Below are 26,359 nucleotides of genomic sequence, written 5' to 3'. Positions count from 1 at the left end.
GAAGTGATGCGTTTTTCAAAGCTCAGACGTGGATAGGGATTTTTTCCATCAAATTCATTGACTCAAAAGTGCCTCCTCATGGCTCTGTGCTCCCATAGGAAGGGGTGTCTTTTAAGAGGGGCACTGAGCTTGCAAACCACTGCCTGGGATCTTTCAGCAGCCTCCCAGGGTGTTTTTACATAGCAGAAAAAACCCTCGCAGTTGTATGGAGATGTGTGAAGATGAGTTACTTGAAGGAGTGAGTTTCGTTCGTCCCAGCAGCGAGGGAGAAGCAGCCTGGATGGAAGCCACGTTCCCAGCCCGTCCCTGGGCTTCTGCAGGCCAGAACAGCGAATGCAAAACCAAGCTCAAAACCCAGTTATTGCATCTGAGCTGCTATTTGATCTGTGCTGCTGAGGGCCATCAGCTAGCCGCAATTACAGGCTGCTCAGCCTCGTTAAAAACAAACTCAAAAACGCAAAAAATTCCCCATTCCAAAAATCATGTAGACCTGTGTTTTCCTTTGAAACCTGTTTTGGTGCTTTGAGAGATCCAGTTAACTCGTGCTTGTTGCTTTCCTGAGGTGGGACCCAAATGATTAAGAACTACAGCAGGGAGGTGGTGGGTGCAGGAGCGGTTTTGGGAGCAATGCGGCAGCGATGACTTTGCGGGTGGCATCACTTTACTCGGGCTGTGTAGCATTCTTCAGGCTTTGGCTCTTTATGCTCTTTTTGCTGGAGGAAGTTTTGGAGACGATTTTCACACCTGGATTGGTGCCTTTTGCGCTTCCAGAGCTGAAATTCCCTCCTGCAGAACTCAGCCCACTTCCGCTGCTGCCTCCTCCAAGCCCGAGCCCACTGCCACCTCCGTACCCACCTCCAAGACCACCCCCACCTCCAAGTCCGAGTCCTCCTCCACTTCCAAAGCTGTAGCCTCCACCACCGCCTCCAAGACCAAGACCACTTCCACCACCACCTCCAAGACTGAATCCGCTTCCACCACCGCCTCCAAGACCAAATCCACTTCCACCACCGCCTCCAAGACCGAATCCACTTCCACCGCCGCCTCCAAGACCGAATCCACTTCCACCGCCGCCTCCACTTAGGCTCAGTCCACCAAATCCTCCTCCTCCACCAGCTGTGCCAGAGCTGGAGCTGATCACCGCTGCAAAAAAAAAACAACCAGAATGTTGGACATCTGCTCTGGTGTCAGCAGGTTCCAGAAAGCACCACCATCCGGGCTTGGATCCATAGGGCATGAACCCAACTTCTGTCCCCAAGCCTCTAAGGTTTCCAGTGGGTTCTGAATGCCTTATACAGAGCAGTTGGGTAAAAACACTCTTTTTCCAAAGCATTACTCTCAATGGCCCCAAGGAATATGCACACTGTGGTACTTACAGTAGCTGATGGGGTTGAGTCCTTCTCCACTCAGCCTGTTGGAGGGCAAATAAAGGGGAGGTTAGAGCAAAATGCAAAGGCAGAAATGGGGACCAACATGTTCAGAGGGGAAAAGTGACATTTGCTATTCATTTCTGCAGGGATTCTGCACCCACCGGCTCTCCTCGCCCTCCAGCAGCTTCCTGTAGGTTGCAATCTCGATGTCCAGGGCCAGCTTGACGTTCATCAGCTCCTGGTACTCGCGCAGCTGCCGGGCCATATCAGCTTTGGCTTTCTGCAGGGCATCCTCCAGCTCCATCATCTTCGCCTTGGCATCCTTGAGAGCCAGCTCCCCGCGCTCCTCAGAGTCTCCAATGGCTGTTTGCAGGGTGGCACACTGCAAGGGGACAATGGGGACTCCTGACTGCTGCTTTTCTCTTTGAGTAAGAGCCAGCCAACACGATCCACGAAGCTGTGGGTGTCCCATCCCCAGAGCTGCTTAGGGCCATGGATGGGCCACTGATGGAGGGAGGAATGGCACCAGCCCATGGCTGGGGGTGGGACTGGGGATTTTAAGGTCCCTTCCAACCCAACCATTCTATGGTTCTATGACCATTAAGGTCTCTTCCAATCCTACAATTCTATGGTTCTGTAGTCTTTAAGGTCCCTTCCAACCCAAACCATTCAGTGATTCTGTGACTCAGTAAAGGGAGAAAACCATTCTGGCTGGTTTCTTTATGAACAATGGTTATGACTGAGGTCATTCAACCGTATCTGACAGTCCTGGAGTTGCAATGCCGGCCTGGTTTGATGCATGACACAGTGTGATATCCCTTCCAGGTACATCACGTTCTGTGGCTGCTGAAGTCTCTGATCAGCAAATGGTGGCAGAGAGCAGAGCTGCAATGCTTAGGGACCATGGGGTTCTTTTGCCATTCCTACCTGGTTCCTTGTGTTCTCTATCTCTGCTCGGATCCTCTGGATGAGCCGGTTGAGCTCAGAGATCTCCCCCTTCGTGTTGCGCAGGTCATCCCCATGCTTCCCAGCTGTGGCTTGCAGCTCTTCGTACTGGGGTTCAGAAGGAAGAGGAAACATTAAGAGATGTCCAGGTTGTGGGGTTCAGAAGGAAGAGGAAACATTAAGAGATGTCCAGGTTGTGGGGTTCAGAAGGAAGAGGAAACATTAAGAGATGTCCAGGTTGTGGGGTTCAGAAGGAAGAGGAAACATTAAGAGATGTCCAGGTGGCTAGACAACCTCGTGCAGGGTCAGCAATAGTTTTTCCCAGAAATACACCCATGGGTCTGCTCACCTTTGTTTGGTACCAAGCCTCTGCCTCAGCCCGGCTGCGGTTGGCGATGTCCTCATACTGAGCTTTGACTTCAGCTATGATGCTGCCGAGGTCCAGGTCCCGGTTGTTGTCCATGGACAGGATGACGGCAGTGTCAGACACCTGTGCACTGAGCTGAGCCAGCTCCTGTGGGGAAGCACATGGGGACCCGGCTGCACTTACTTTCAAACTGCCATCAGTGGTGGCAGTCACTGCCCAGGAGTGACAGCAGGACAGAGTCAGGGGAGGTGGGTGTCCGTACCGCCTCATAGAGGGCTCGGAGGAAGTTGAGCTCATCAGTCAGAGCATCCACCTTGGCCTCCAGCTCCACCTTATTCATGTAAGCAGCATCCACATCCTGGGAAAGAACAGCCATGGGGACATCTGCAGCACCTGTTACCTCTTCTTTGGCTCTACCAAGATCTTGTCAGGCTCAGGGATGGGCTGCTGCAGCGGTAATGCATGACTGGAGAAGCTGTGCTTGGCACATGCTCCTGGAGGGCCACCAAGAGGGCATCTCTTGGCCAAGAGAAGTGCTGGATGTAGCCTTGCTATAGAATAAGGACAGCATGCAGCCTTGGGACCTGCAGTTCCCAGCATTGCTCAGCATCTTTATATCTACATGATCTGTTCTGCTCAGACAAACATGAATGCCTAGTTTGCTGTCAAGAGTTGACTTACATCCTCCTTCAGCCCCCTTCCTTCCTTTGTCCTAAAACCATAATACCACTTTAAAGGACAAGGATGCATCTTTATGAGATCTCCCATCCATTAGGGTTCCCACCCTGTGCACTTGTTGGGGATGGCTCAGCATCCATACAACTCATCTCACCCACCTTTTTCAGCACCACAAATTCATTCTCTGCTGCTGTGCGTCGGTTGATTTCCTCTTCATACCTACAGGGATGAAGTGAAGGGAAAGCTGTGCTGGGTCACACCTTGGTAAGCAGAGCAGTTGCACAGGTGGGACTGCAAGATGATTTGGGTCGAGTGTGACATTTTACAGAAGGCATGCTTAGATGATTTTCCTTTGCAAGTTTCATCCCAAGTTGCCATGTCCTGGCTGAACCTGCATTTTCTGATTGGAATAATATTGCTGGAGCACTCTTCTGCCATGCCAGGAGGCAGGGGCTTTGCAGGAAGAGGCACTGCGTGAGAGCCATGCATTACAGAGAGGTTCATCAGGTGCCATGTTATGGACTAAAGCACTTTTTTCCCCTTTCTCATAGAAAATTTGATGAATATCTCAGGCTAGATGTTTGTCCTTGAGAAAACTAGTTCTAAGTGAGACTAATCCTACTGCCTAATGCTAAGCTGAACCATTTGCATCACATTTCACCCCAGGCTGCCGGGATGTGCCACCGAACAGGCACTCACTTGTTCTTGAAATCCTCAACAAGGTCTTGCATGTTCTTCAGCTCCCCGTCCATGCGTCCTCTCTCGCTCAGCAGGTTGGCCAGCTGCCGCTTCAGGTTGTTGATGTAAGCCTCGAAGAGTGGGTCCAGGTTGTTCTTGCCTGTGCTGTTTTTCTGACCCTGGTCCTGTAGGAGGGTCCATTTGGTCTCGAGCACCTTGTTCTGCTGCTCCAGGAAGCGAACCTGGGCATTGGGAAGCAGAAGGGGTTAGCAGAAGATACGTGCTGATGGCCAAGAGTTGGTAACTGAGACTGATGCATAACACAGACCAAGTAAATCCCAAACTAGGAGTATTAAATCCAGTTGTGAATATCACCCAGACTATCTAGGGCTATGTTAGCCCATCCAGTAGCTAAGCAAATTTTCCATTGGTGGACAGTTCTAATGAGAGACAATTTAATTCAACAAGGTGGTGAGCAATCATCACAAAATGTGGGCTCAGCTCCTTCACCACTTGTTTTCTTTAACATCCTGTTTTCCTTCTTCATAGGTGATATTTATCTTCATTAAAGCTAAAATCTGAGCACTACAGGTGAAAAGACAAGTAAAAGGTAATTAAGTTGCCTTGCCTCTTGCTTATTTATATTCTATATAAGGTATTTATGCAAGGAGAAGCTGAGAAAGGACTAGAGTTGAGGCTATACAAAAAGAGCTTTAGCTTGCAGGCAATAAAGCTGGACATAAGGACCAACACCTCTGCTATGATACCCCACAGAGACAGCTTCTTTAAGCAACTGGCTTGCTAATATTTGAACTAACATATTTTCTAGGAACAAAACCTGAATCTATTCCTCTAGTTTTTAATATCACATTGCCTTGTGGCTGTTTAGTAGTATATTAATTTTTGACGTGTATTTAGGAAATATGCAAGAGGCTGAAGATTCCTGAAGCCATATTTTTGTAGATATAGATCTGTCTTACTCCCTCTCACAGTTCCACAGCACTTGATGACACCTCACCTTGTCAATGAAGGAAGCAAACTTGTTGTTGAGGGTCTTGATCTGCTCCTTCTCCTCCTTGCGCACCTGCTGAATGTTGGGGTCGATTTCCAGGTTGAGGGGAGCCAGCAGACTCTGGTTGACTGTCACTTCTTGGATGGTGCCCATGCCAGGAGGGCCACCAAACCCCACGGGAATCCTTCCACCACCCAGCCCTCCAAGTCCCCCCATGCCTCCTGCTCCACCAAAGCCAAGTCCGCCAGGACCTCCACCAAAGCCATAGCCACCACCACCACCTCCACCACCACCAAGACCAAGGCCAAGGCCAAGGCCACCACCACCTCCACCACCACCGAGACCAAGTCCAAGGCCACCGCCACCTCCACCACCACCAAGACCAAAGCCACCACCACTGCCACCTCCCAGGCCAGAGCCACCACCCCCAAAAGCGCTCCGGAAGCTGCTTCCAACACCAAAGGAAATCCTCTTGGAACCACCGAGGCTGTAGAGGCTCCTGCTGCCAAAACCTCCACCACCGCCGCCACCTCCTCCTCCTCCTCCTCCTCCAAGGAGCCTTCCAAAGCCACCACCGCCTCCTCCAGATCGTGCCACTGACACTGAGCTGAAGCCAGCCCTGCTGCCCCCAGGAATGATGGCTGAGGCAGCGCTGTATGACCGCCCTCCACCCCCAGCCCTAGTGCTGTATGTCTGCCGGCTCATGGCTGCAGGAGGTCCCAGCGAGGAGCAGCAAGCTGAGAGAGAGCAGCTCTGTGCGGGGAGCGAGCACGGGGAGGCCCTTTTTATCCCCCTGGATATCTGGGCTTGGTTGCATGGAAGTCCAGAGATCAACTCAGAGCCTTCATGGTTTTGACATGCCAGGCAGCCAGCTGTCTGATTGAAACTCGTTAAACTGATTGCACTCAAACACACCTCCTGGAGCCAGTGTGAAGCTGCTCATCTAGAAGCGTTACCTAACTGATTTCTGGCAAGAATCGCTCAGCCTTAGCGCATAGCATGCTTGCACAGATGTGTTATTTTATTTCACTCCTACAAAGCAAAAGAAAAGAAACAAAAAACGATGAAGAGAAATATCCACCCAGATACCCCTGCCCTATTTGTAAGGTGCAGCTGATTACCCAAGAGCTTAGCGGAGATTCCTCCCAAGTAATTCAAGGAAAAGGCAGTGAAACTAAAATGACCAGAGCTGAATGAAAATACAGCATGGGACTTTGCTGCATGAAGGCACAATGCGGGAGTGATGTTCATGAGGGCTGACACCTCCTCAGGGCTCTGACTTCTCCTGTTGTCTTTGTTCACACTCGTCAGGCAGAGACCCAATCTGAGCTGATTCAGACCCAAGCACAGAGAGATCCAATCCGCAATTTGCCTTTGAGATGCTGCATTTTGGTGTCATCTCACATTTTGGGCATTTAATGTCAGGTGTTTCGTCTGTGGCAGGTTTTCTGGGCTGCATTTCTGCAGATATCAGCAAATCCATTGGACAGCTCCATCCACCCAGTGGTGGCCATTGCACTGCTCCCAGCCAACGGGTGATGTTGCTGTGATGCGTTTCCACCTCGACCTAAAAACATGTCAACGAAAGAGACAAATTTTCTCAAAAAATATTTCGCCCAACTTTGTGCAACTGTGCTATTTGCATGCTTAGCACTTGGAGCAATCAGTCTTGAGTTTCTAGCTTTCTTACAGCTGCAGTGTCTTTGAAAGATCTTTGAACCTTTCCATTCAAAATGTTGCCAAAAGCAAAGATGTAACCAGCATGAAAAATCCTCCCACAAATTCTGGTTATTTTACTTTCTGAATTCCTTGGGAAAAAGAGCAAAGCCAGTGGGGTGTGGTGGCACTTTCTGGCCTCTCAGACTTCGGGGAACTGCAGCGTTTACAGTATTTTATTCTTCTTATTTAAGTTTTCACCATGTTGTTCTGGTGGATAGCCCATGCTGTGTGCATGACTGGCACTTAAACATCTGCCTCTGCATTTGCAGGACAGGACTCCACACGCCCTCTGCAATATGCTCATGTGCCCCAGTGCTACAGAGCCATTACACATGAGCTGAAGTTCCACTGGAAGAGAAATTGAGCAGGTGCTTGGTGTTCTGCGGAACACACGAGACTGCATCTCCAATTATCTCTGGAGAAACGCTGCCGGTTGGGCTCAGACCAAGGGAGCTGGGTCACTCACATTGGATTTCCCTTTGAAATTCCTGGGCTGGAGCACATTGGCTTGTTCATTGTGCTGAAGCTACCTGGGACACTACTGCAATCCACAAACACCTATTGCCTTCATTATTTGCATAAAATTCAAAGCCCTGGTGCGATGGGAAAATGAGATTGTCTTCATACAGGCTTGACCCCGGTGAAGGCGGATTGTCCTGAAGCTGACAAACGGGTTCGGATCAGATGTTAGAGCTGAATGAATATAATGGCATTAAGGGTGCGGCCGCCAGAAGAAAGAGGGAATTGTCAGTTGGGGCTCCCACACTCTTCTCCCTTCAGCCCATTGTCTGCAAGGCATGCGAGTGATGTGAGGGCTGGAGGAAATGCCCCATTTCTTGTTCTCTTTGGGCTCCACACCCAGATGTGGCTTTTCACATCCATCCCTTTAGATCAGCTCCACCAAAGGTTCACATCTAGAGTGATATCCAGCAGGATTTAGCCCCAAAATAGCCCTAAAAATCCTAAACCTGGACTCCTGACCTTTATTTTTCCTGCTTTGCTTGAATATCTTCAGGCAGGCAGCAAGAGCCATGGGTTTTGCAATACTTGGGGTTAAGAAGGGCAGGGCTGATGAAAGGTTTTCACCCAGAAATGCAAGAGATGCCGGGCTGCTTTGGTACCCTGGGGAGCGGCTGGTTGCTGGTGCACAGTTTTGCTTTGCGGGGAAGTGATCAACATAAATTATGAGCTGCTGGGGCACTGGCAGCTTGTTTGGATGTTTTACATACAAACAAGATGGAGTCCAAGTTGTGAACACTGCGACAGAAAAGCCAAAGATAACCATTTGGGAAGACACCCTCTTTAGCTGAGTGGGTTTTGCCTTTTCTGCAAGGGATGATCCTTTTGGGTTTCACCACCCCCCAGCCCAGATTGCTGCTAAGCCATGCTGTTCACTAAAAACTAATCAGTGATCAGCTCCAAGGTAAGGACATCCCATAAAGCCTCCTTGCTTCCCAGCAGAAAATCCCTGCAAGACACAGCAAGCCAAAATGCAGCAGGAGGGCAGCAGAGGTGGCTGCCCACGGTGAAAACTATGGGCAGACCAAGCCTGGATGTTTTTGCTTCCCCAGCTGTGAAGTGAGACACAGGGAAGGACAAAGCAGACAAGCCATGAGTCAGCGGTGAAGCCAAGGAAGTGGAGTGGGAAATAAATTGAAACACCCACACCTCCTCAGTCTGCATTCTAGGGCTAAATTAACCCATCCGCACCCTGAGCCACTTCCAGATGGGTTTCTCCAAAGGGAATGTCAATGCAGAGATGTCCTGGGGGGGGCTTGGTGGTGCCAGAAGAGCAGTAGGAAGGAGGTGGCCATGGTGATAGTGGGTTTGTTCATCATCCAGATGTGCATCCAGCTGTACTGAGCAACCGCACAGCAAAACCCTTCCAGCTGTGCTGTGAGACTCTCCAGGTGTCACCGTGCATTGGGAATAGGGAGATCGGAAGAAGTGATGCTCCCTCTGCACTCTGGGGATGGCAGCTATCCTGGCATCCAGCTGTGCATCCAGCTGTGCTGAGCACCACCACAGCTGTGCTGTGGGGATCTTCCAGGAGTACAGTGCCCTGGGAACAGGGGCCTAGCACAGAGCAAAGGAAGGGGGAACCTGACCTCACCTCTCAGCTGCCTAAAAGTGTACTAAGGTCTCGTCCCTCCCTCTGCATCCTGCAGACCCTGGTGCAGGCTGCATGCTTGCAAGGCGTGGTGCCCAAGGACACCACTGATGCTATATTTTGCAAAGACAGACATCTGTTTCATTTAGAAATTAACCTGCTCTTGCGAGAGGGTTTCAGGGGTGGGGTGTGGGATATTTTGTTTTTTGCTGCTCCCTGAGCTGGATCTCACTGATTGCTTCAAACAAGGGCCTGGCTGCTTTGTGTTCTGCCTGCAGCATGTGAGATCCCGATGTCCCAGGTGATGCTGTGCATTCACTCACATCTGATGGAACAGAGCTATGCAAAAGTGCATGGGGAAGGAGAGCAGACAGTGTCTAATGACTGTTAAAACTTTGCAGACTACAAACTCCACTCATTTGGAGGTTCAGGTCTGAGAAGACATCGCTGCTTTGGTAATGTTGGGAGGGAAATAAAACCTGTGGAGCGCGGCTTGAATTATGCATGTAGTTTATTGAAGGTACAGCTGAAAGTCTGGAGTAAGCGAAGGGTAATCAACTGTTCACTTACACATTAAAAGCGTTAAATCCGTCTATCTGGTACACACACAGGAAAAACAACGCATGCATTTAACTACAGAAATATAAGGTGCTCATCGGCGTGTAATTAAAATCTGCTCTACCAAACCTGGTGTAGCAACTTGGGCCTGTTTGCATAACCATTACCAACCCTCTCGTAAACAGGAAAAATTGGATTTTCAGGTGTCATTAAAGAAGCTAAATAATAGATGCGGCTTCATCTGGGGCTGTGTAAGATGTGGCTGCTCTTTCTGATGAGCAAATTTTTGGTTCTTTTGCAATTGCTGTGTGGGGGACAGAAAATCCCTTTGGAAAAGGGGCTGAGCAGAAAGAGCCACGAAGGCAGCAGAGTGAAATGCAAATCTCGCCTGGCTGAGACCTGGGGAGCCGCTGACCCCCAGAGCACCGTGCGAGAGAAGGTGGGTGGTGACCATCCAAAAAATAAAAACCACACACACCACGTTTTTGGCAGAGCTACCGCCCTCACTGTGTGTGCAATGCATGCTTGTGTGATTCAGCTGTTAGGAGGAAAGGGAATACTGTTTTATTGCAGAAATGCTATTTCTTTCTCAAGATGATGCGGCGCTGCCCACCTACCGGCTCGTTCTGACCACGCGCACGGCCGTGCTGTACCGGCTGCCCCCTCCGCACACCCCCGGCCCCGGGATGATGACAGCCCCTGGGCTGCACTGCTCCACTCCAGCACACACCAGGTTGCCCATGCCGGCCGCGCACTGCAGCCCCTCGGCACCAGTCAGCACCTCGCGCCCCACACAGCTGGCTGCGCTCCGGGCCCCAAAGCTGCCCCCCACCCTGGGGACGCAGTCCACGCTGCGAGCGCTGAACCCGGCACCGCTGACCCCAAAGGATGAGACCACTCCTCCCAGCCCCGAGGCGGCTCCAGTCTTCACAGAGCATTTGCCACCGATTCCAGATAGGGATCGGCACTCACCGACCGTGCCACCGCCGCTGACCACGGCTGCAGGAAAAGAATGGTCTGGTCACTGCTGAGTAGCAGCCGGGTAGGTCGTGTGGGGTGTAAAAGGGAATGAAGAGGGTTATGGGCTTACAAAGGAGCAAAGGGGAGTGCTTGGAGGGCTTACCTACGCTCACCGGGTTGCCAGTGCATATCCTGTAAGGAAAAGAAACGTCTCAGAGATGTGCTTAGGGGAATGCTCCCCAAACACATGTGCATATGGAGATGCTGCCCAGTCTTAGAAATCCTGGAGGTCCTTCAGCTCGTCTGTGCACCCAGGTGTGGTCTGTATTGGTCACTGAACCACTGTGGGTTGGACCCAAAACCCCACAGGTGGCCGAATGTCACATCCCTGTCTGTCTGTCCTGCAGCACACATGGAGCACGGTGATGCAGCTGCCTTGGGTGGGAGAGAGGGGGATGGGAGTGGTGCTCCTCTCTGCACCCGTGGGGAAATGGGAAGGAGCAATGCCCCTTTTGGTACCTACAGGGAGATGGGAAGGAGCAATGCCTCTCTTTGTACCCATAGGGAGATGGGAAGGAGCAATGCTCCTCTTTGCATCCATGGGGAGATTGGAAGGAGCAATGCTCCCCTGTGCACTCATGGGGAACTGCAGCCTCCCAGCCTTCCCCACTTCCTCTCCTGTTGGGTTTTTCTACAAGCTGCAGCTGGGCATGCTCCCACCTGCTCTCTTCTCCTTCCAGCAGGGTCCTGTAGGTCGCAATCTCGATGTCCAGGGCCAGCTTGACATTCAGCAGCTCCTGGTAGTCCCTCAGCAAACATGCCATCTTGTCCTTGGCCTGCTGCAGAGCTGTCTGCAGGTCCACCAGCTTCTGCCGCGCGTCTTTAAGGGCACAGTCGCCGCGCTGCTCAGCATCACAGATGGCCGTCTGCAGGGCTGCGATCTGTGAATGGTAACAGGTGTCTGAGATAGCAACAGAGAGCTCTGCAGGGTTGCACATTTCCCCCCTTGTTTCTCAGCTAGAAACCACTGGAGAAACTTAGATTTTGATGGGGTACCTGCAGTGGCCACGCACTGGAGGATGAAGGGAATGGATGTATTGGCTGCACTATAGCAAACATGCAGCTGCTGTTTTTTCTGTTAGAGCCAAACCAGCTTCATTCTGCTAGGTGGAAATAGATCTGCCACCTAGAGAAGTGTGATGACACATCCAGGCTGAAGCTGGAGCTGGGGGTTCCTTTGCATCCTGCCTCCCATGCAGCACTCAGCCCTTCACCTACCTGTTTCTTCACGTTATCCGACTCGCACTGCAGCTTCTGGATCATCCGGTTCAGCTCAGCTATCTCACTCTGGTTGTTCCGTAGGTCATCACAGAACTTGCCCCTGCTGCTGTGGAGCTCCTCCAGCTGTGCATGGGAAGAGGACAACGTTATGCTGGAAATCACCCCTTGCAGGGAAGGGGACAACTCTCTGGAGCTGCTGCAATGCTCGAGGGTAGCACCCAGATAGGACCTTAGGTGGGCCCTGAGTACTTTGGGAAGGGGATGGTGCTCCTGATGTGTGTGCAAGATCATGATGCTCTGTTATTATGGGCAATTCTTCAGATGCAATACTTAGATCGGTTTTGTGTTATCAAACTACGGTGCATGAACACCGTGGGATGGATTTGAGCTGTGTCATGAAGGACAGAAGTGCTCCTCAGGGTTTTGTTGGCAGAGGGTTTTACTGCCACTTGTGCAGTACTCACTCTGGTCTGGTAGAAAGCTTCCACTTCAGCCTTGCTCTTCTGGGCAATCTCCTCGTAGCAGCACTCCACGCTTTTGATGATGCCCTCCATGTCCAGGTCTCGGCTGTTGTCCATTTGCACGATGACCGAGGTGTCACACAGCTGGCAGTCCAGCTGTGCTCGCTCCTGCAAGATCCATCACAGATCATTCCCCTTCCCCCTGCCAGCCCCAGGGCTGCACCTCAGCTAAAGTGTCTGGAGAGAAGAAGGAGGCTCAAGGACAGCTGGGGACAGTTGTCCTATGGATGCCCAACTGGGGCATGGGATCCTTCAGGCAGCCAACTGGTTCCCAGCAGCTGGAACTTGCTGTGGTGGCACGACATGGGATTGCCAAAAGGTGCAGAGCAATCCTGCTGGAGCAACTCGCTGGTAGCAGCTCAGCATTGCCGCTGTGCCAGCAGATTTTTGGGCTGTGCATCCCTTGGGGTAAATGCTTTGCGCCCAATGCCTGCAGGCTGCTGGGAAGCATTTGGTTAGAAAAGGTGGAGGGCAAGCACCAAGCATCCCCTGTGTGTTTTGGTAAGAACTTGCATTACTTCCACCAAAAGATTTTGACATACGCAGCTAAAAATAATCTGGGTCTTCAAGACTGAGGCTTTTCAGTGGCTTCCAGGCATGGTTTGGATGCAAATTTGAGGGACTTTTTCATGCAAAAGGTCCCTCCCTTTGCAGCCAGCTGTGTGGCAGACAACCAAAGCATCTCACAGTGTCATTACCAGGTGTATATATAGAGATAGAGATATTTTTGGCTGTGGTTGTAGGATTTTAGTAGAAGACACTTTTTCCTGTGTTGGTTTTGCTCTCAGAGCCCAGGGCAGTGGGTGAGCAGCTCTTACCTCAGCATAGATGCACTTGAGGAACTCCAGCTGCTGCCGTAGGAGACCCACTCGCACCTCCAGCTCTTCCTTGGTCAGGTAGAGGCAGTCCACGTCCTGAAGAGAAACCATGTGTTGGGTGAAAAGAGGGAAAAGAACCAAGGGCTGTGCCCAAGCTCATTTTCTGTTAGCTTTGCCGGACTCTCACTGTGGCCAGCCCCTGACTCTACCTGGGTTTGCATTATCCGTGCTTAAAACCTGATGAGGTTCTGCACATTCCTTGGGTCACCTCTATGTTGGGCTTCCCCTGCTCGGGCAGTGCTGTTGCTTTGCATTTCTCCCCCAGGTTTTGCTCACCTTCTTCAGCACCACGAACTCATTCTCCGCAGCTGTGCGCTTGTTGATCTCATCTTCATACCTGTATTGGAAAGCAGAGGGTTGGGCTGCTGAGTGCTAGGAGTCCCGTCCCCACAGCCCAGCATGGTTAAAGCCAGGGCGTCTCCCTGTTCACTTTGTATCCCCTATTTGGTTTTTGCTTTGTTGTTATTTTTCCTCCCTGCTTGGCTGTGTTCAGCACTTCTAAATAGCCCATGCCAGCAGTATCGGTGGCCGGTGTGAGGTGGCAGCAAGTCAGGCGAAACCACAAGAAATGCAAAACTGTGCACCAAGCTGAAGGCTTGGTGTGCTCCTCCTAGCCCTGCAAGGTTTTTTGGAAGAATCCAGGACTATGCTCTGAGAGTTTATGGGGAGAATGTGGCCAAAATGCTCCAGGGGAGGTCAGGATCTTGAGCAAGTCATGAAACTCCCATTTGCAATGAGAGCAGAGACAGTGCGTAATGGCCGAGTAATTGGGGGTAAGAAAAACTTTCACAGGGTGAGTCTGACCTCATCAAGTGAGAGAAAACTTCTGAGAGTTTGGCTGTAAGATCTTTGGAGAAGACACTTTTATCCTGGCTGTGCGTAACCAGCCACCAAGCGTCCTGGTTATGGCTGAGCGTAGCACGCAGGGAGCTATTAAGGAATATCTGCATCGTAGATCAAAAAGCTATTCCCACATTTCCTCTGGGAAGTGGGAACGAACCCCGGTGGGGATGATGCGGGTGATGATGTGGATGAAGTGTGGGCTGAGGGTTCTGAGGGAAGGGACGGCACCAGGGGCACGGAGTTTGGTGATGTGGGAGGTTTGATACGGCAAACCGCAGCGTGCAGGAGCATCGGGAAGAGGGAAGGAGCTCCCTGTCCCCCTCCTATGGATATATTGCAGGTGTTGGGCATGCAGCAGTGGGACCCCAGACCAGAGCCCTGCCCTATGCCCATGTTTTTGGATACATGGACCAGTGCATTGGCTTCACGCTCTAAAAAACAGCCAGCACCCCACCCTCCACCTCCCCTCTGCACTCTGCTTACTTGCACTTGTACTCCTGCACCAGGTCCCGCAGGCAGCGCTCCTCGTTCTCCAGCCTCTCTCGCTCCCCCAGCACGCACTCCAGCTGCTTCCTCAGGTTGCAGATGAAATTCTCGAAGACGGGCTCCAGGTTGCGCCGGGACGCCGGCAGGACGTACTGCTGCAGCAGATCCCACTTGGTGGTCAGCACCTTGTTCTGCTGCTCCAGCAGCCGGACCTGCAGAAGGAGGAGATGCAAAAGTCACCTGGCCTCTCTTATCTTGGGCAAAGGCACTTTGGTTCCTCTGCTTCCAGGAGGTAAGAACAAAACTAAAAGGCAAGTGGTTAAGGGCTGATTTCTCAGCAGCCTGAGTGCTAAGGGCATCATCTCCCAGCCAAGGACTGAGCAAAGCCCATGTGCTTGCTCCACTCAGAACCCAATGATCTGCTTGAGCAAAGCACGCTTCTGCTGAGGAAGGATCCCTTCCTGCTCTGACGAGCTGATTCCAGGAACAAGCTCTCCCGGTGCTGAAAGCTCCATCCAGGAGCTCATTTGAATGCATCTGATTGAAGCTCTAACCACGGGTACTTAACATGCCTTTCACTTCTAGATTAAAGAGCTCCCTAAGTACTTGGGAACCCTTATGGATCATGAATAAGTCATTTTTCAGCGGGAGGAAGTAGGGTGGATCCTTTACATGGGTTTGTTTTTCTCAGCTGTGGAACAGCTCACAGGGAAATCTGAGCTTGGACAGAGCAAAGGTTCCTCTGTCATTTGAAAAATAATTTTCCATAACATACCACTGGACAGCAATGAAAGCCCCTTAGGCTTAGCTAAGATAGTAATGATAAATAACGTTTGCTTAGGAAATCACCAAATCCTTTCATTGACAGAGTGGACAGAGAAATTAAAGTTGATCTCATTTTAGCTAGACCTGCATCTTTCTCCCTCTGCAGAGTGAAGTGAACAAACAACTTTAAGAATACAGATATCACAGAATTATAGAATAGTTTGGGTTGGATCAGACCTTAAAGATCATAGAACCATATCATAGAATCATATAATAGAATCATAGAAACATAGATCCAAAGGATGGTTGGGTTGGAAGGGACCTTAAGGATCATAGAACAATAGAATGGTTGGGTTGAAAGGGTCCTGAAAGATCATAGAACCATAGGATGGTTGGGTTGGAAGGGTCCTCATAACCCACCCAGCCCCACCCCTAGACCTGGGCTAGTCCCACCACTCCATCAGTGGCCCAGTCCCCATCCATGGCCTTGAGCACCTCCAGGGTGTTTCTTTGGTGTATGTAGAGGTAGGAGAGCAATTGCCAATCACACATGGCATAGAACCATCTAGGTTGGAGAAAACCTCCAAGGTCATCTAAGCATCTCCCTTCTTTCTCCCACAAGCTTTGGCTTGCTGCTGACCCCGACTGAGCCATTTTGCAGGCTGGTGGCCACTGAGAGGCACAGCAGGAGGGCTGAGATCCAAGCAGTGCCTGCACCGGGAGCCATTGGTGTCACGTTATCCGCAGGGCTCACCTTGTCGATGAAGCAGGCGAACTGGTTGTTGAGGTTCTTGATCTGCTCCTTCTCATGGGTCCGCACCTGGCACTCCTCAGGGTCCACCCCCACGCAGAGGGGCTTGAGGAGCTCTGGGTGGATGCTGACACCGCGGATCCCTTCCGATCGACCTCCTCCAAGCCCGATGCCGATGCCTCCGCTGTAGCCTCCCATTGCCACGCCGTCCCCAAGGCCTCTGTAGCTGCCCAGGCCCCCATAGCCTCCGCAGTTACCAAACCCCACCACCGTGCCCACGCCGAAGCGACCTCCGCCATAGGCAGCGCCGCATCGTCCTGCGCCGCCCGCACCATATGCCACACTACGGCAGCTTCCTCCGAAGGAAATCCTCTGCCCACGGCCCAGGTCGCAGACACTCCGGCTGCTGAAGCCGCCCAGCCCGCAGCGCCGTGCCGCCGGTTGGCACACCGAGGCCGAGCTGCTGCCCGCTCTGCCCAGACCGCAGACAGCGGAGGCCGAGGAGAAGCCACGTCGGCCCAGCAGCGAGCTGGAGGTGTAGCACTGCCGGCTCATGCTGTAGCACACGGGGATGGAAGTGGTGGTAGCGGAAGAAAGTGGAGGAGCGAGAGAGGAGTGCGAGGAGATCTCCTGTGGCTGCTCCCAGGCGCAGCCCAGCTCCTTATATATGTTCCAGGAGGTGCCTGAGATGCAAAAATTTAATTTATCCACTGGGTTTGGTCTGCCTGGCAGCAAGGAATGGCTTCCAACATTTCCAACCCACAGCAAACACTTCCATCTCATACGAAATAATGTGGAAATTAAAATAAACTGCTTTGCTTGCAAGCTTCAGTTTCAGGACTTATATTTTACTTAATTAATCTGCTTCCTTATTGTGTAATTATAGTTTAGCAAAATAATTCAAGGGGTTTTTATTCATGGCTTGTTTACGGTTACGTTTCACCACGGCGTTTAATTACATCCCGGGACCTCCTGCAGAACGCCCCACCAGGGTCCCTGGGCAGCTCGGGGCTGGCTCTTGAGCAATGGACAATGGAGCAGGAGGCGGTTCCATCAGCACACGCATTTCTGCACCTCAGTGCATGGCCATGGCTCTCCAAGGTGGATGCTTGCAGCCGTGTCGGGTTCAAGATGGATGAGATAAGAGGAGAGCACGGGGTTGGTGGTGGAGCCAATGGAGCGTTGTGTGGTTGCGTTGAGTTCGGTCATGGGGGGATGCTCTGGAGATGGGGTTCATGGGCAAGAAGTCGGGGTACCTCTTGGAAGGGTGTGCCCCTTGGAAAGCACAGGACCATAAAATGCAGTGTTTATGGGGAATGCATCGCTGCAGACTGCGTTTCATGCTGAATGATATGCATAGGGAAGGGGTGGCTGTGCTCGTTGTCTGGGTGTGATGGGATCGGTGAATACCTGGAGATGCAACAAAGCAATGAAGCGCGGCGTTGCAGACAGGTTGAGCGATGCTAGCCAGAGTGAACTTTTTTCCTCTTTTCCCTGCAACACGCCCATTTGACATTAAATTATTCGAGTGATATCTGTTAATGAGAAAGCACCTTGCTTTCTTAATTAAAATTCTTAAAAAGAGTTTTGAAATTGCTTGGAAACAAATAAAGTGCTTTTTTGCCTTAACAAAGGAGTCTAATCACAGAAGTACAAGTGGATTGCATAGCGTGCCCAAAGAAGGTTTTGCATCTTTGCTAGGGAAAAATTTCCTGGTTCTGGGAGGATTCCTAGACAATGGGATTGTATACTTAAAATGGATTGTCTCGAACGAGAAAATAATGCAAAGGAATTATGGTGATTTAGAATATTTGTGGCGTCTCTCCAGGTAAAGGCCTTCCTATTCTTTTTTAGAGATCTCAGAGTGGGTTGAAATGAAGCATGAAATATCCCATGCAATTTTAATCATGCTATAGCTCTGCTGTAGCTGCATTGGTCAGAGAAATTAAGGTGCAAGTTTAGCAATGAGATGTAATTCCATGTATGAGGTTGTGATAGCTGGCGGAAGTAGATGGTCTTTTGGGTGCTGCAGTCTCAATGTCATCCTACCCATGGTCACCCAGGCAGCTGAACCTCTTGCTGATAAGCAAAAGGGGGAATTATTTCAGAAATTTATATTGTGCTCATGTTTTGGTGTAGGACAACAGGGTGTGTTGTCTAAAGTCCAACGTGGAATGCTGCTCATACACGGAGTACTCATGGCCTCGTTGCACCACATGTGCAACACTTGCACAATTTTAGGGCTGTAAAACAAGGAAAATGGGACCATCACCCATGTTCCTCCCCTAGCTACCATCCCTGTAACCCCTCCCTGCTCTTTCCCTATGCACTCAGAGCACCAAGCCCATACTCCAGCCCTAAGAGGTGGCTGCTGGCAGGTGCCCAGCCCCGCACATCAGAGGGTTCAGGGCAGTGCTTGTGGTTTGCAGCTGCTGAGCTGTCACAAAGCCAGTTCTGGTTACATAAACTTCAAAGCAGCAAGCGCGCCGATGTCATTTCGCATTCTGCAGGAAAGGATTGCAGTCGCACTTCTTCCAATCTTTGACCTGGCTGGTGCAGGTCTGGCAGTGGCTGAGGAGCTGTGGAGAGGCACTGATCTGCTGCGTTACAAGGAAAAAGTTGAAATTGCAGTTTTCAGGCTGATGGGACTCAGGAAAGCTTTAAAGCAATAGATGACACTCAAATTCACCAGGAAACCCCTGAGGTCCTTGGCCTTAAACATGCCTCGAGCCTTGGTGGCTACCCTGGGACTCGAGGCCTTGAGATTTACCCAGCATTAGGGCAAATTAGTTCTATTTAAGCACTCTGCTAAATTGGGTCTGTTGGGTCATCTGTGAAAACAGAGAGAGCCCCAGGGGTTTTCCAGCCTCCTGCTGTGATGACCAGCCAACCAAGATTGCTTTATCCCAATGAGAAAACTGCTTTTTAAAGACCCTTTCCTGATGAAATGGAGCCGGCAGGGCTTGGCCGTGCTCCCAGCACTGTTGGCTACTGTTGGCAGTTTGTGTGGCTCCTTGCAAAGGGACCCTGCAGTCACCATTAAAAGGGCTAATGAGGCCCCTGGGACATCACCCTCTGGTTGCATGGGTCCATGAGGGCTCTTCCAGCCCTTAACTGCAGCTGGATGCTGTTCCCACATCAAAGCAGGTGGTGCATTTGTTGGGACAATACTCTGAGCTCCTTCCATCACCATGGACACCATGCTCCACATCTACCCACACTTGACCTGGCTTTCCACTGGACATCACATGGTGTTTGGGGGCAATAAATGAGCAAGATAATTCCAGCCTTCCACGTTGGATATCAGGGAAAAAATCTCCTCTGAAAGAGTGGTGATGCATTGGCACAGGCTGCCCAGGAAAGTGGTGGAGTCACATCTCTGGGTGTGTTCAAGAACCATGGAGATGTGGCACTAAGGGGCATGGTTAGTGGGCATGGTGGTGTGGGCTGGCGTTGGACTGGATGGTCTGGGAGGTCTTTTCCAACCTTAACGATTCTTTGATTCTGTGAGTGGACATGGTGGTGTTGGCTTGATGGTCGGACTTGGTGATCTTAGTGGTCTTTTCCAACCTTAATGACTCTATGATTCCACGATTCTATGATTTCAGGCCACCATTGGCCACAGCCCATGTGCACCACCTTTATTTGCCACGCTGCTACGTAGGACTTTGCCAAAACCTTTCCATTCATTTGCAGCCTTTCCACTGGAAAGAGGATCTGCACAGTGATAAACAGAATGTCACCAGCATTGGTCATGTTACCAGCACTGATGCTGGGCATTGTGGCAGTAAGGAAAGTAGAAGTGAGCATTGCTCCCAAGGGCGATACATCACCCCATCGAGAGCTTCCTACTTTCCCATTTCCTCTGTCAAGCACTGGACAACCCTGGTGCCCTGAAAGCAAATCCCAGTGTTTCATTTGGGGTGATTTTGTCATATTCTGGGCTCTTTTTTACTGTTTTCATGGTGGGAATGCTGGGGGTGGAGTTCTGCTTTGGGCATTGCTGAGTGATCACTGGAAATGTTGATTGAAGCCCACTGCAGCACACGGCATCTTGTTCGAGTTTGGAAAATCTCCACGTTGATGGTGCTGACAGTGACCTAAGCAGAGAAACTCTCCGTCATACCCTTATTTACTGCCTTATTTTGCAAGAGGCAAATAGGTTTCGTACAAACACTGTGAATGTCCACCCTTTTCCTTTGTAACGTTCCTCTTTTGCATAGGAATGTGCAAGGCCCTTTTGCATCACCTGGCCAGCCATGTGGCCCAATGGGTTATTAGGGCTCTGAGTAATGGGGTGGAATGGGCACAGCAGGGTCACGATGAAAGTGCACAGAGCAGCGCTGGGAATGGCCGCTGCAAAAGGAGTTGCAATGATGCACCGGGAGCAGGGCGTGAGGTTTGCACCCAAAGTGTTTTTCTGGGGAAAGGTGGCAAACAGCAGCCAGGTGCTGAGGCTGGAAGCTTTGCTGTGCTGTGTCACGGGACAGCTGCCTCTGCCTCTCCTCTGGTGAGATATGAATGCTTCCAACCAAAGCGTGTTCCTTCATGCACAGGGACTCCAGAGATGCCCCGCAGCAGCAGAGGTGTGGGAGGAGGGAAATGCAGCTCGGAATTTCAACCGGTTCCCATCGGTGGGTCTGGAAATCTGTGTGTGCACCGCAGTGGGCACAGAAGGGAGCTGTGCAGCATGTGGTTAATGTAATAGCATTAATTTTGCAGACTTACGGGCAGGTTTCCCTAGCAAAAAAAATGAAGTACAAGGTGGTACACATGTGCAGAGCAGAAAGAGTTTTTATCAGCAATGCAACCTCTGCATGCTTGTGGAGCTGAGACATGACTCTATAGAGGGGGACATGGAAACATTGCTCTTCGGAGGGGGACATGGGGAAACGTTAGAGAGCAAACCTCATTAAAGGCCTAAATGTCTTGGCAAGTAGGATAATGAGAGAATAAACACTCTTCCTGTGCAGGTTTCCTCCACCACCGAGCTGAAGCTGGAGGCACAGGCCCCATGCATAGTCAATGGAAGTGACTGAGGCAGATTCAGGAGCAGAGGTGGGGCTCTTGGTCAAAGCCAAACAAAAACAACAAATGGGAACCAGGAGAAACAACAATGCTGTGCTGGTAAGCACCCAGCAATTCATAAAGCCTTCCAGATGGACACTCAGATTAAAGAGATTACAGAAGGGAGAGCTTGCAGAATATGTACCTATTATCTTAATGAATGGTTAGAGTCATTTTTTGTGGCTCATTTTGCCACCAGCACGCAAAAAAAATGACAGTGTATCATGGCAGAGGCAGTGGCTGGGTGCGTAAGCTCTGTGTAATGGTTGTCCTCTCTGGGCTGACTGTGATAAAGAGAAGCATTTGTCCTGGAGGAAGTTGCAGCCAGCTTCCATTCCTTGCAGCCCAATGCTCAGCACCCAGACGTGCCTGGATCTGCCCTGGGGGGCACTGCAGCCTGTATCTCCCTTTTGAGCAGCTCACAGGCTCATAGCCTCCATCCCCAGACATGGGCTCTCTGAGTTGCCAGCAAACCACACAGCCAGGGAGATAAAGCCAAGCAACCGTGATGATTATAGCTGCTTCCTCCTGGAGCTGAGCTCCCCACTGGCTTAGCCACATCCTCCGGGGAACCAGATCAGATGCAAAGTCATGCTTCTATTTATTGCAGTGTGTTTCTGCGGTGGATTCCTGAGCTTTCTGATCTCCATCTCCTGCTTTAGGAAGTTGTTTCTTTCACGTGTCCATGGTGGGCTTGAAATCCAGCTGGGCACCTCTCCTCAACCACTGCCTTGGATTGGGAACTGCGCTGCAGTGAAACCCAGCACTCAGTAAATGGGAGGAAAAAAAAAAAACAACAAGCTGGGAATGGCACAGAAACACAGAAAAGAGAAAGTCTGGCTGTGAACCACAGGTTGCACAGGATTCCCTGGCCATCCTGTGTTGGAGGACACAGGGAAGCACGTTAAGGGAAACCTGCTGCTTTCAGAAGGATGAGCAAGGTCTCAGAAACCCAAGGTTTGGTTTAATAGCTGGACTGCCTGCACGCTGGCGAAGGTTTGTTTGGGGAATTCCAGCGTTCTTTCTTGCTCCACGCATCAGTGTTGCCTCATTATTCTCTTTGTTCTTGTTATTATGTGGTTGCTTATTCTCACTGAAATCCCTATGGGGTAACCACCTGCGTGTGACACCAGGCAGTGCTCAGCACCTGGCTCTCTTGTTCTCCATCCAGGAATGGCTTGCATGGGGAAATGACAATGACCAGAAGCCAGCTTGGTGCCTTGGACATCCCAGTAATTGCACACCTGTCCTCCCAGCTCCTCAGCTTCCTACAGAGAGCAGCCACTGTTTTTCCCCCAGGCACTTTTGCAAACACAGTCACCGTGCTGCTCAGCATCGCAAATCCCCATCTGTCCAAGGTACAACTTTCCCTTTAATTACCAAGCGTGACAGCTGTGGCTTCCCTGTCCTCGTTTCCTTGAAGGATTGACAAACACCAGAGGCTCACTGTCCCCGAAGCGTCCCACCCCTCTCCGATGACTTTCTTTCAAGTTATTCCAAGAGCATGCAATGACATCAGTCATTGGTGTGACTGCTGCTTTGGCACCCACACCCCTCGTCACCAACATTGGTGCTGGATGCTCATACCCTGTTCCTCAGGAGCACCCAATTCCCTCTCCTTGACCCCAGAAGTAAAGAAGTATCTTTGAATGGGAAATGCTTCACCCTTCTGCCTCCCTGCTTTCCTCAAGGGGCTGCTGCCCAAGAATGATAACAGCGTTGATTTAATTTCTGTTGTACAAAATAGCTCATTTCAAGAAATCTGGCAGGGATCCTTTTTTAAGGATCCATCCTAGGTCAGTGTGTGGGTGTTGCAGTTGTGCAGGGGGGGTCCAGGGGTTGGAGTGTTGTGCATCTGCTCAGAGCTGTGCTTAGTGCTGGGTTCCAAATGATGCCCATCACCCATCGTTTGTCCATTTCCATCCTGCCGGAGGCAATGCAAACTTTGTGCCTAAAGGTTGCAAAAAGCTGCAGTTTGGAGCGATTCCCCCTCATTTGCATCAGTTTTGGGGAAATGCAGAACTAATTGCATAATGTGAGTCCTCAACCTGCAGCAAGGATCAGGCCAGGCTGACTCATCCCTGAGGAACAGTTCCTTTAATCCAGGAAAGGACGAAGCCAACCTGATGAGCTGGTCCATGGCCAAAGGGCACTAGGTGGGGAAGGAGGGTTCTGCACTGCAAACATGAGTGCTATGCCAACCCATGGAGAATATCTGTGCGACGCGGGTTCTATGTGCAAGTAGTGGGGGTCAGCAGGAATTCCAGCTCCAGAACCCAATTCTTTCTGCACTAAACCTAAAGATGAGAGCGTTTCTGGAAAAGATCATAGAATCACAGACCCATTAAGTTAGGAAAAAGCCTCTAAGATCACCAAGTCCAATCCCAACCATGCCCACTGACCATGTCCCCAAGTGCCACATCTCCATCGTTCTTGAACACCTCCAGGGACAGTGACTCACCACCTCTCTGGGCAGCAGTTATAAGGCCTGTCCACTCTTTCAGAGGATACATTTTTTGCTAATATCTGACCTGAACATCCTGTGAAGGGAGGAATCTCTCCCTCCTCAGGCACGGCTCATTCCTGAAATCCAGGTAGCAAAAAATGCATGGGTGCACTCAGGTCAGAAAGTACCCAAATGTTTGGCTCAGCCACCAGGCAGAAAGGTCCAAAATTCTCTTTACTCCTGTAAAGAAGGATTAATTTTCCATTAAAATAATCTTAAAAGGAAATATGGTTCATTAAGCAGAGGCAAGGAAATCCAGCATAACCCTGTGAAGCTCATACCCAGGGACTGGGGATTCCTCCAGCCTCAGGCTGAGCCTGGACCACAACTCCAGAGCATCTCCTGCTCTGATCCTTCCTTTTCCAGGTGAGATCTCTGCCTAAAGCCTCCCCCTCCCTCCTGGTGCCACTGACCACATCACAAGAAACAACTTGCTTCTGGATATAATGTGGATTGTGGAGCCAGCTGGCTGCAAGGAATGAGCATTCACAGGAGGAACTAATTACTGGCTAATTTCTTACCTGCATTTGTCCACAATCTGCTTTGTGGCAGGCTCCTTGGGTATCATTTTCTCCCACTTGCTGTGCAAAGCGCCTATCCACTTCTTGGGGCTGGAAGCACCACCCCCAATTTCCCATGTGTGTTCTCCACTTGGCTGCCAGCAATAATAATAACGTGGTGATAATTATAGGCAGTGGTGTGTTCATTAAAGAATAGAAAGCAGCACAGCAGGAGGACACCGAGGCCATCCCATCCAGTGCAGGGATCAGAAAGGGGGAAATTAAACCTCTCGTGCTTCCTGGGAGCTGGCTGTGAGGCTTGGAAATTGGGTATCTGAAGTAAGGGAAATGCAAACAATCCCTGATAATGATTCCCTGAGTAATGGTAAAACACACAATAAATCTGCATCCATTTTGTCAGACCACAAAAATGCAACTTTGGCCTCCGGGAAATTCTGAGGTATTTAATTTTCTTTTTTTACCTCTGGTGAAATTGCACAAGTAATATATAATATATTTTCTTCAATCTTTATTTATTTACTTTTTTTTTTTTTTTTTTTTTGAGTGGGATATTCTAAATCATTTCCTTCTCATGAGGCTGGGAACTTCTCGCTTTGGCCATGTAAGGAATTCACCATGGAATAAGGCAAAGTTCCCTCTCCTGCCTTAACAGAGAAGCGGGCAGGTTTGCTGCTGAGATTTTGTAGGTGCTTCCTGCTCCTCTTCTTCAGCTCCAAAGGTGCACTGTCACTGGGAGCTGCCTCCTGCACTGATGCATTGGTGTTTTCACAGTTTGCAGAATGACTGGGACCTCCAGGATCACCATCACCAGGATGCACCCTATGTCTCCTCCATAAAACCCAAACCTTCTGCTCTAGCCAGGGTCCCCACAGCCTCTGGGATCTTCAGTCCAGCCCTGTGACACTCCACATCTCATGCCACCCCACCTGCACCCATGTTGTCCATCGCCAAGATCTCCATAGAACTGCAGAGACCAAAGGTCAGTTTCTGTTTCAGCAAAGCTGCTCAATTTCTTTGCTGTTGATCATGAATTTGAAATCTCTTTATCTTAGAGTCATAGAATCTGTTGGAAAAGGTCATGAAGATCATCTAGTCCCACCATCAACCCATCAACCCATTATCTTCCAACCATTAACCCATTGTCTTCCAACTCATCAACCCAATTATACCCCAGTCAGCAGAAAAAGGAGAAGCAAATACCCATTTTCCAGTGCTGGGCCTCAAGGGCTCCATCTTCATCTTGTTCCAGGTAAGAAGAGATGGAAAAGGACTTTGCCCATAGGCAAAGTGCAGAGCAGGAAGGGAAGGAGCCCATCTAGCGGCACGCTTTGAAAATAGCCCTCACCTTGGGCATGGTTGGATGAAATTAATGGTTTTGAACCTGCGCCATTTGGTTTGGCTCATGGCAACCAATGGTTGGGTTTGAGATGAAAAAACACTCTAGCTGCTATCATACAAAAGCATGGACAACAGTGAGGAAGTGAAAAAGCTTACTTGACAAACATGGCTTGAAGAATTTTTCCTTCTTTAACCTCACACTCAAGGTATCTGCTCAAATACTTGCTGCAAAGTGAGCTCTTTGGGCTGATGCTGAGGCTGTGCCATGTCTTCCATATTGTGCTGCAGGGACATGGGGCACCCTAGGGACAACTTCCCCTCTGTTCCTATTACTGCCCCTCTTCCTCCTCTCCCTAAGTTCTCATCTGGCTGTGTTCAGCACAGAGAAATACCATGGGGTATGACGAGTCACCCTTCCTGCTCTGTAAATTCAGTTCTTCATCTCCTTGGCTGTGGTAGTTTTTAGAGTGTATGTATTTCTCAGCCAAAACATCAAACCCTGAACATTTCGTATGATAACATCTCTGGAATAGTATTTCCATATTCATATCATGAATAGTTTTGCTAAAAGGACTGGAGAGATTCTTTTCTCAGTTATCAAAATGCTTTCTCTGGGTATTTGAAGAGACAGAAATATCCAGGTGGTTGGCCTGAAACAGCAGTTTGTTTAAGAAAACTGAGATGAGAAAGAAGAGCAAGAAAAGAATTCTTTTAGAAAGTCGAAACTGTCCTTTGAAACGTTTGCACTGAAACTCCATAGCTGGCAGGAGTTCACAACAATAATGTGGGTTTTGCTATTTTGCCATCATTCAAAATGGGGGCATTGTTTCAATACTTAAAACAAACAAGTATAAAACAACAGTAGGAAGGAAAAATAGTAATCACTTATCTGGAACTGTTCCCAGTCTCTCAAAGCTTGTAATGCACGCCTTAATGATTAGCTTGAAAACCATCTGAGATGAACCTTTCCCCTTTTTTACTGTGACAAAATCTTTACAGCTGTAG

At 50.1% G+C, this 26,359-nt stretch overlaps 2 protein-coding genes and 1 long non-coding RNA gene across 9 annotated transcripts; all 3 read right to left on the bottom strand.

Annotated features, from left to right (window-relative positions):
• Positions 536 to 5,779, bottom strand: LOC110389168 (keratin, type II cytoskeletal 5-like). 7 transcript variants are annotated; one of them, XM_021379134.1, is made up of 12 exons: positions 5,422 to 5,779; positions 5,057 to 5,331; positions 4,060 to 4,280; positions 3,519 to 3,579; positions 2,945 to 3,040; positions 2,665 to 2,829; positions 2,298 to 2,423; positions 1,532 to 1,752; positions 1,377 to 1,411; positions 919 to 1,143; positions 805 to 819; positions 536 to 744 (listed from the first exon to the last, which is right to left on the bottom strand). In XM_021379134.1, the coding sequence occupies exons 1-12, from the start codon at positions 5,753 to 5,755 to the stop codon at positions 662 to 664; spliced, it is 1,857 nt and encodes a 618-aa protein (XP_021234809.1). In that variant the 5' UTR covers positions 5,756 to 5,779; the 3' UTR covers positions 536 to 661. The 7 variants fall into 7 exon arrangements, with proteins under 7 accessions (XP_021234809.1, XP_021234807.1, XP_021234806.1 ...); XM_021379132.1 differs by having other exon boundaries at positions 536 to 954; positions 1,063 to 1,143; positions 5,057 to 5,376; positions 5,425 to 5,779; XM_021379131.1 differs by having other exon boundaries at positions 536 to 984; positions 1,114 to 1,143; positions 5,057 to 5,779.
• On the bottom strand, positions 10,051 to 16,477 carry LOC110389149 (keratin, type II cytoskeletal 4-like). The gene is made up of 10 exons (XM_021379088.1): positions 16,255 to 16,477; positions 15,926 to 16,212; positions 14,404 to 14,618; positions 13,354 to 13,414; positions 13,018 to 13,113; positions 12,143 to 12,307; positions 11,676 to 11,801; positions 11,118 to 11,338; positions 10,561 to 10,589; positions 10,051 to 10,436 (listed from the first exon to the last, which is right to left on the bottom strand). The coding sequence occupies exons 1-10, from the start codon at positions 16,475 to 16,477 to the stop codon at positions 10,051 to 10,053; spliced, it is 1,809 nt and encodes a 602-aa protein (XP_021234763.1).
• LOC110389184 lies at positions 20,717 to 23,892 on the bottom strand. The gene is made up of 3 exons (XR_002433079.1): positions 23,777 to 23,892; positions 23,521 to 23,675; positions 20,717 to 23,304 (listed from the first exon to the last, which is right to left on the bottom strand). It is a non-coding gene; the product is annotated as an uncharacterized LOC110389184 (long non-coding RNA).

The sequence above is a fragment of the Numida meleagris genome, chromosome 32 (genome assembly GCF_002078875.1).
Source record: "Numida meleagris isolate 19003 breed g44 Domestic line chromosome 32, NumMel1.0, whole genome shotgun sequence".
In the NCBI taxonomy this organism is placed as follows: Eukaryota; Metazoa; Chordata; class Aves; order Galliformes; family Numididae; genus Numida; species Numida meleagris.
Note: the sequence above shows the minus strand (reverse complement) of the source record. Positions and strands in the feature narration are given on the sequence as shown.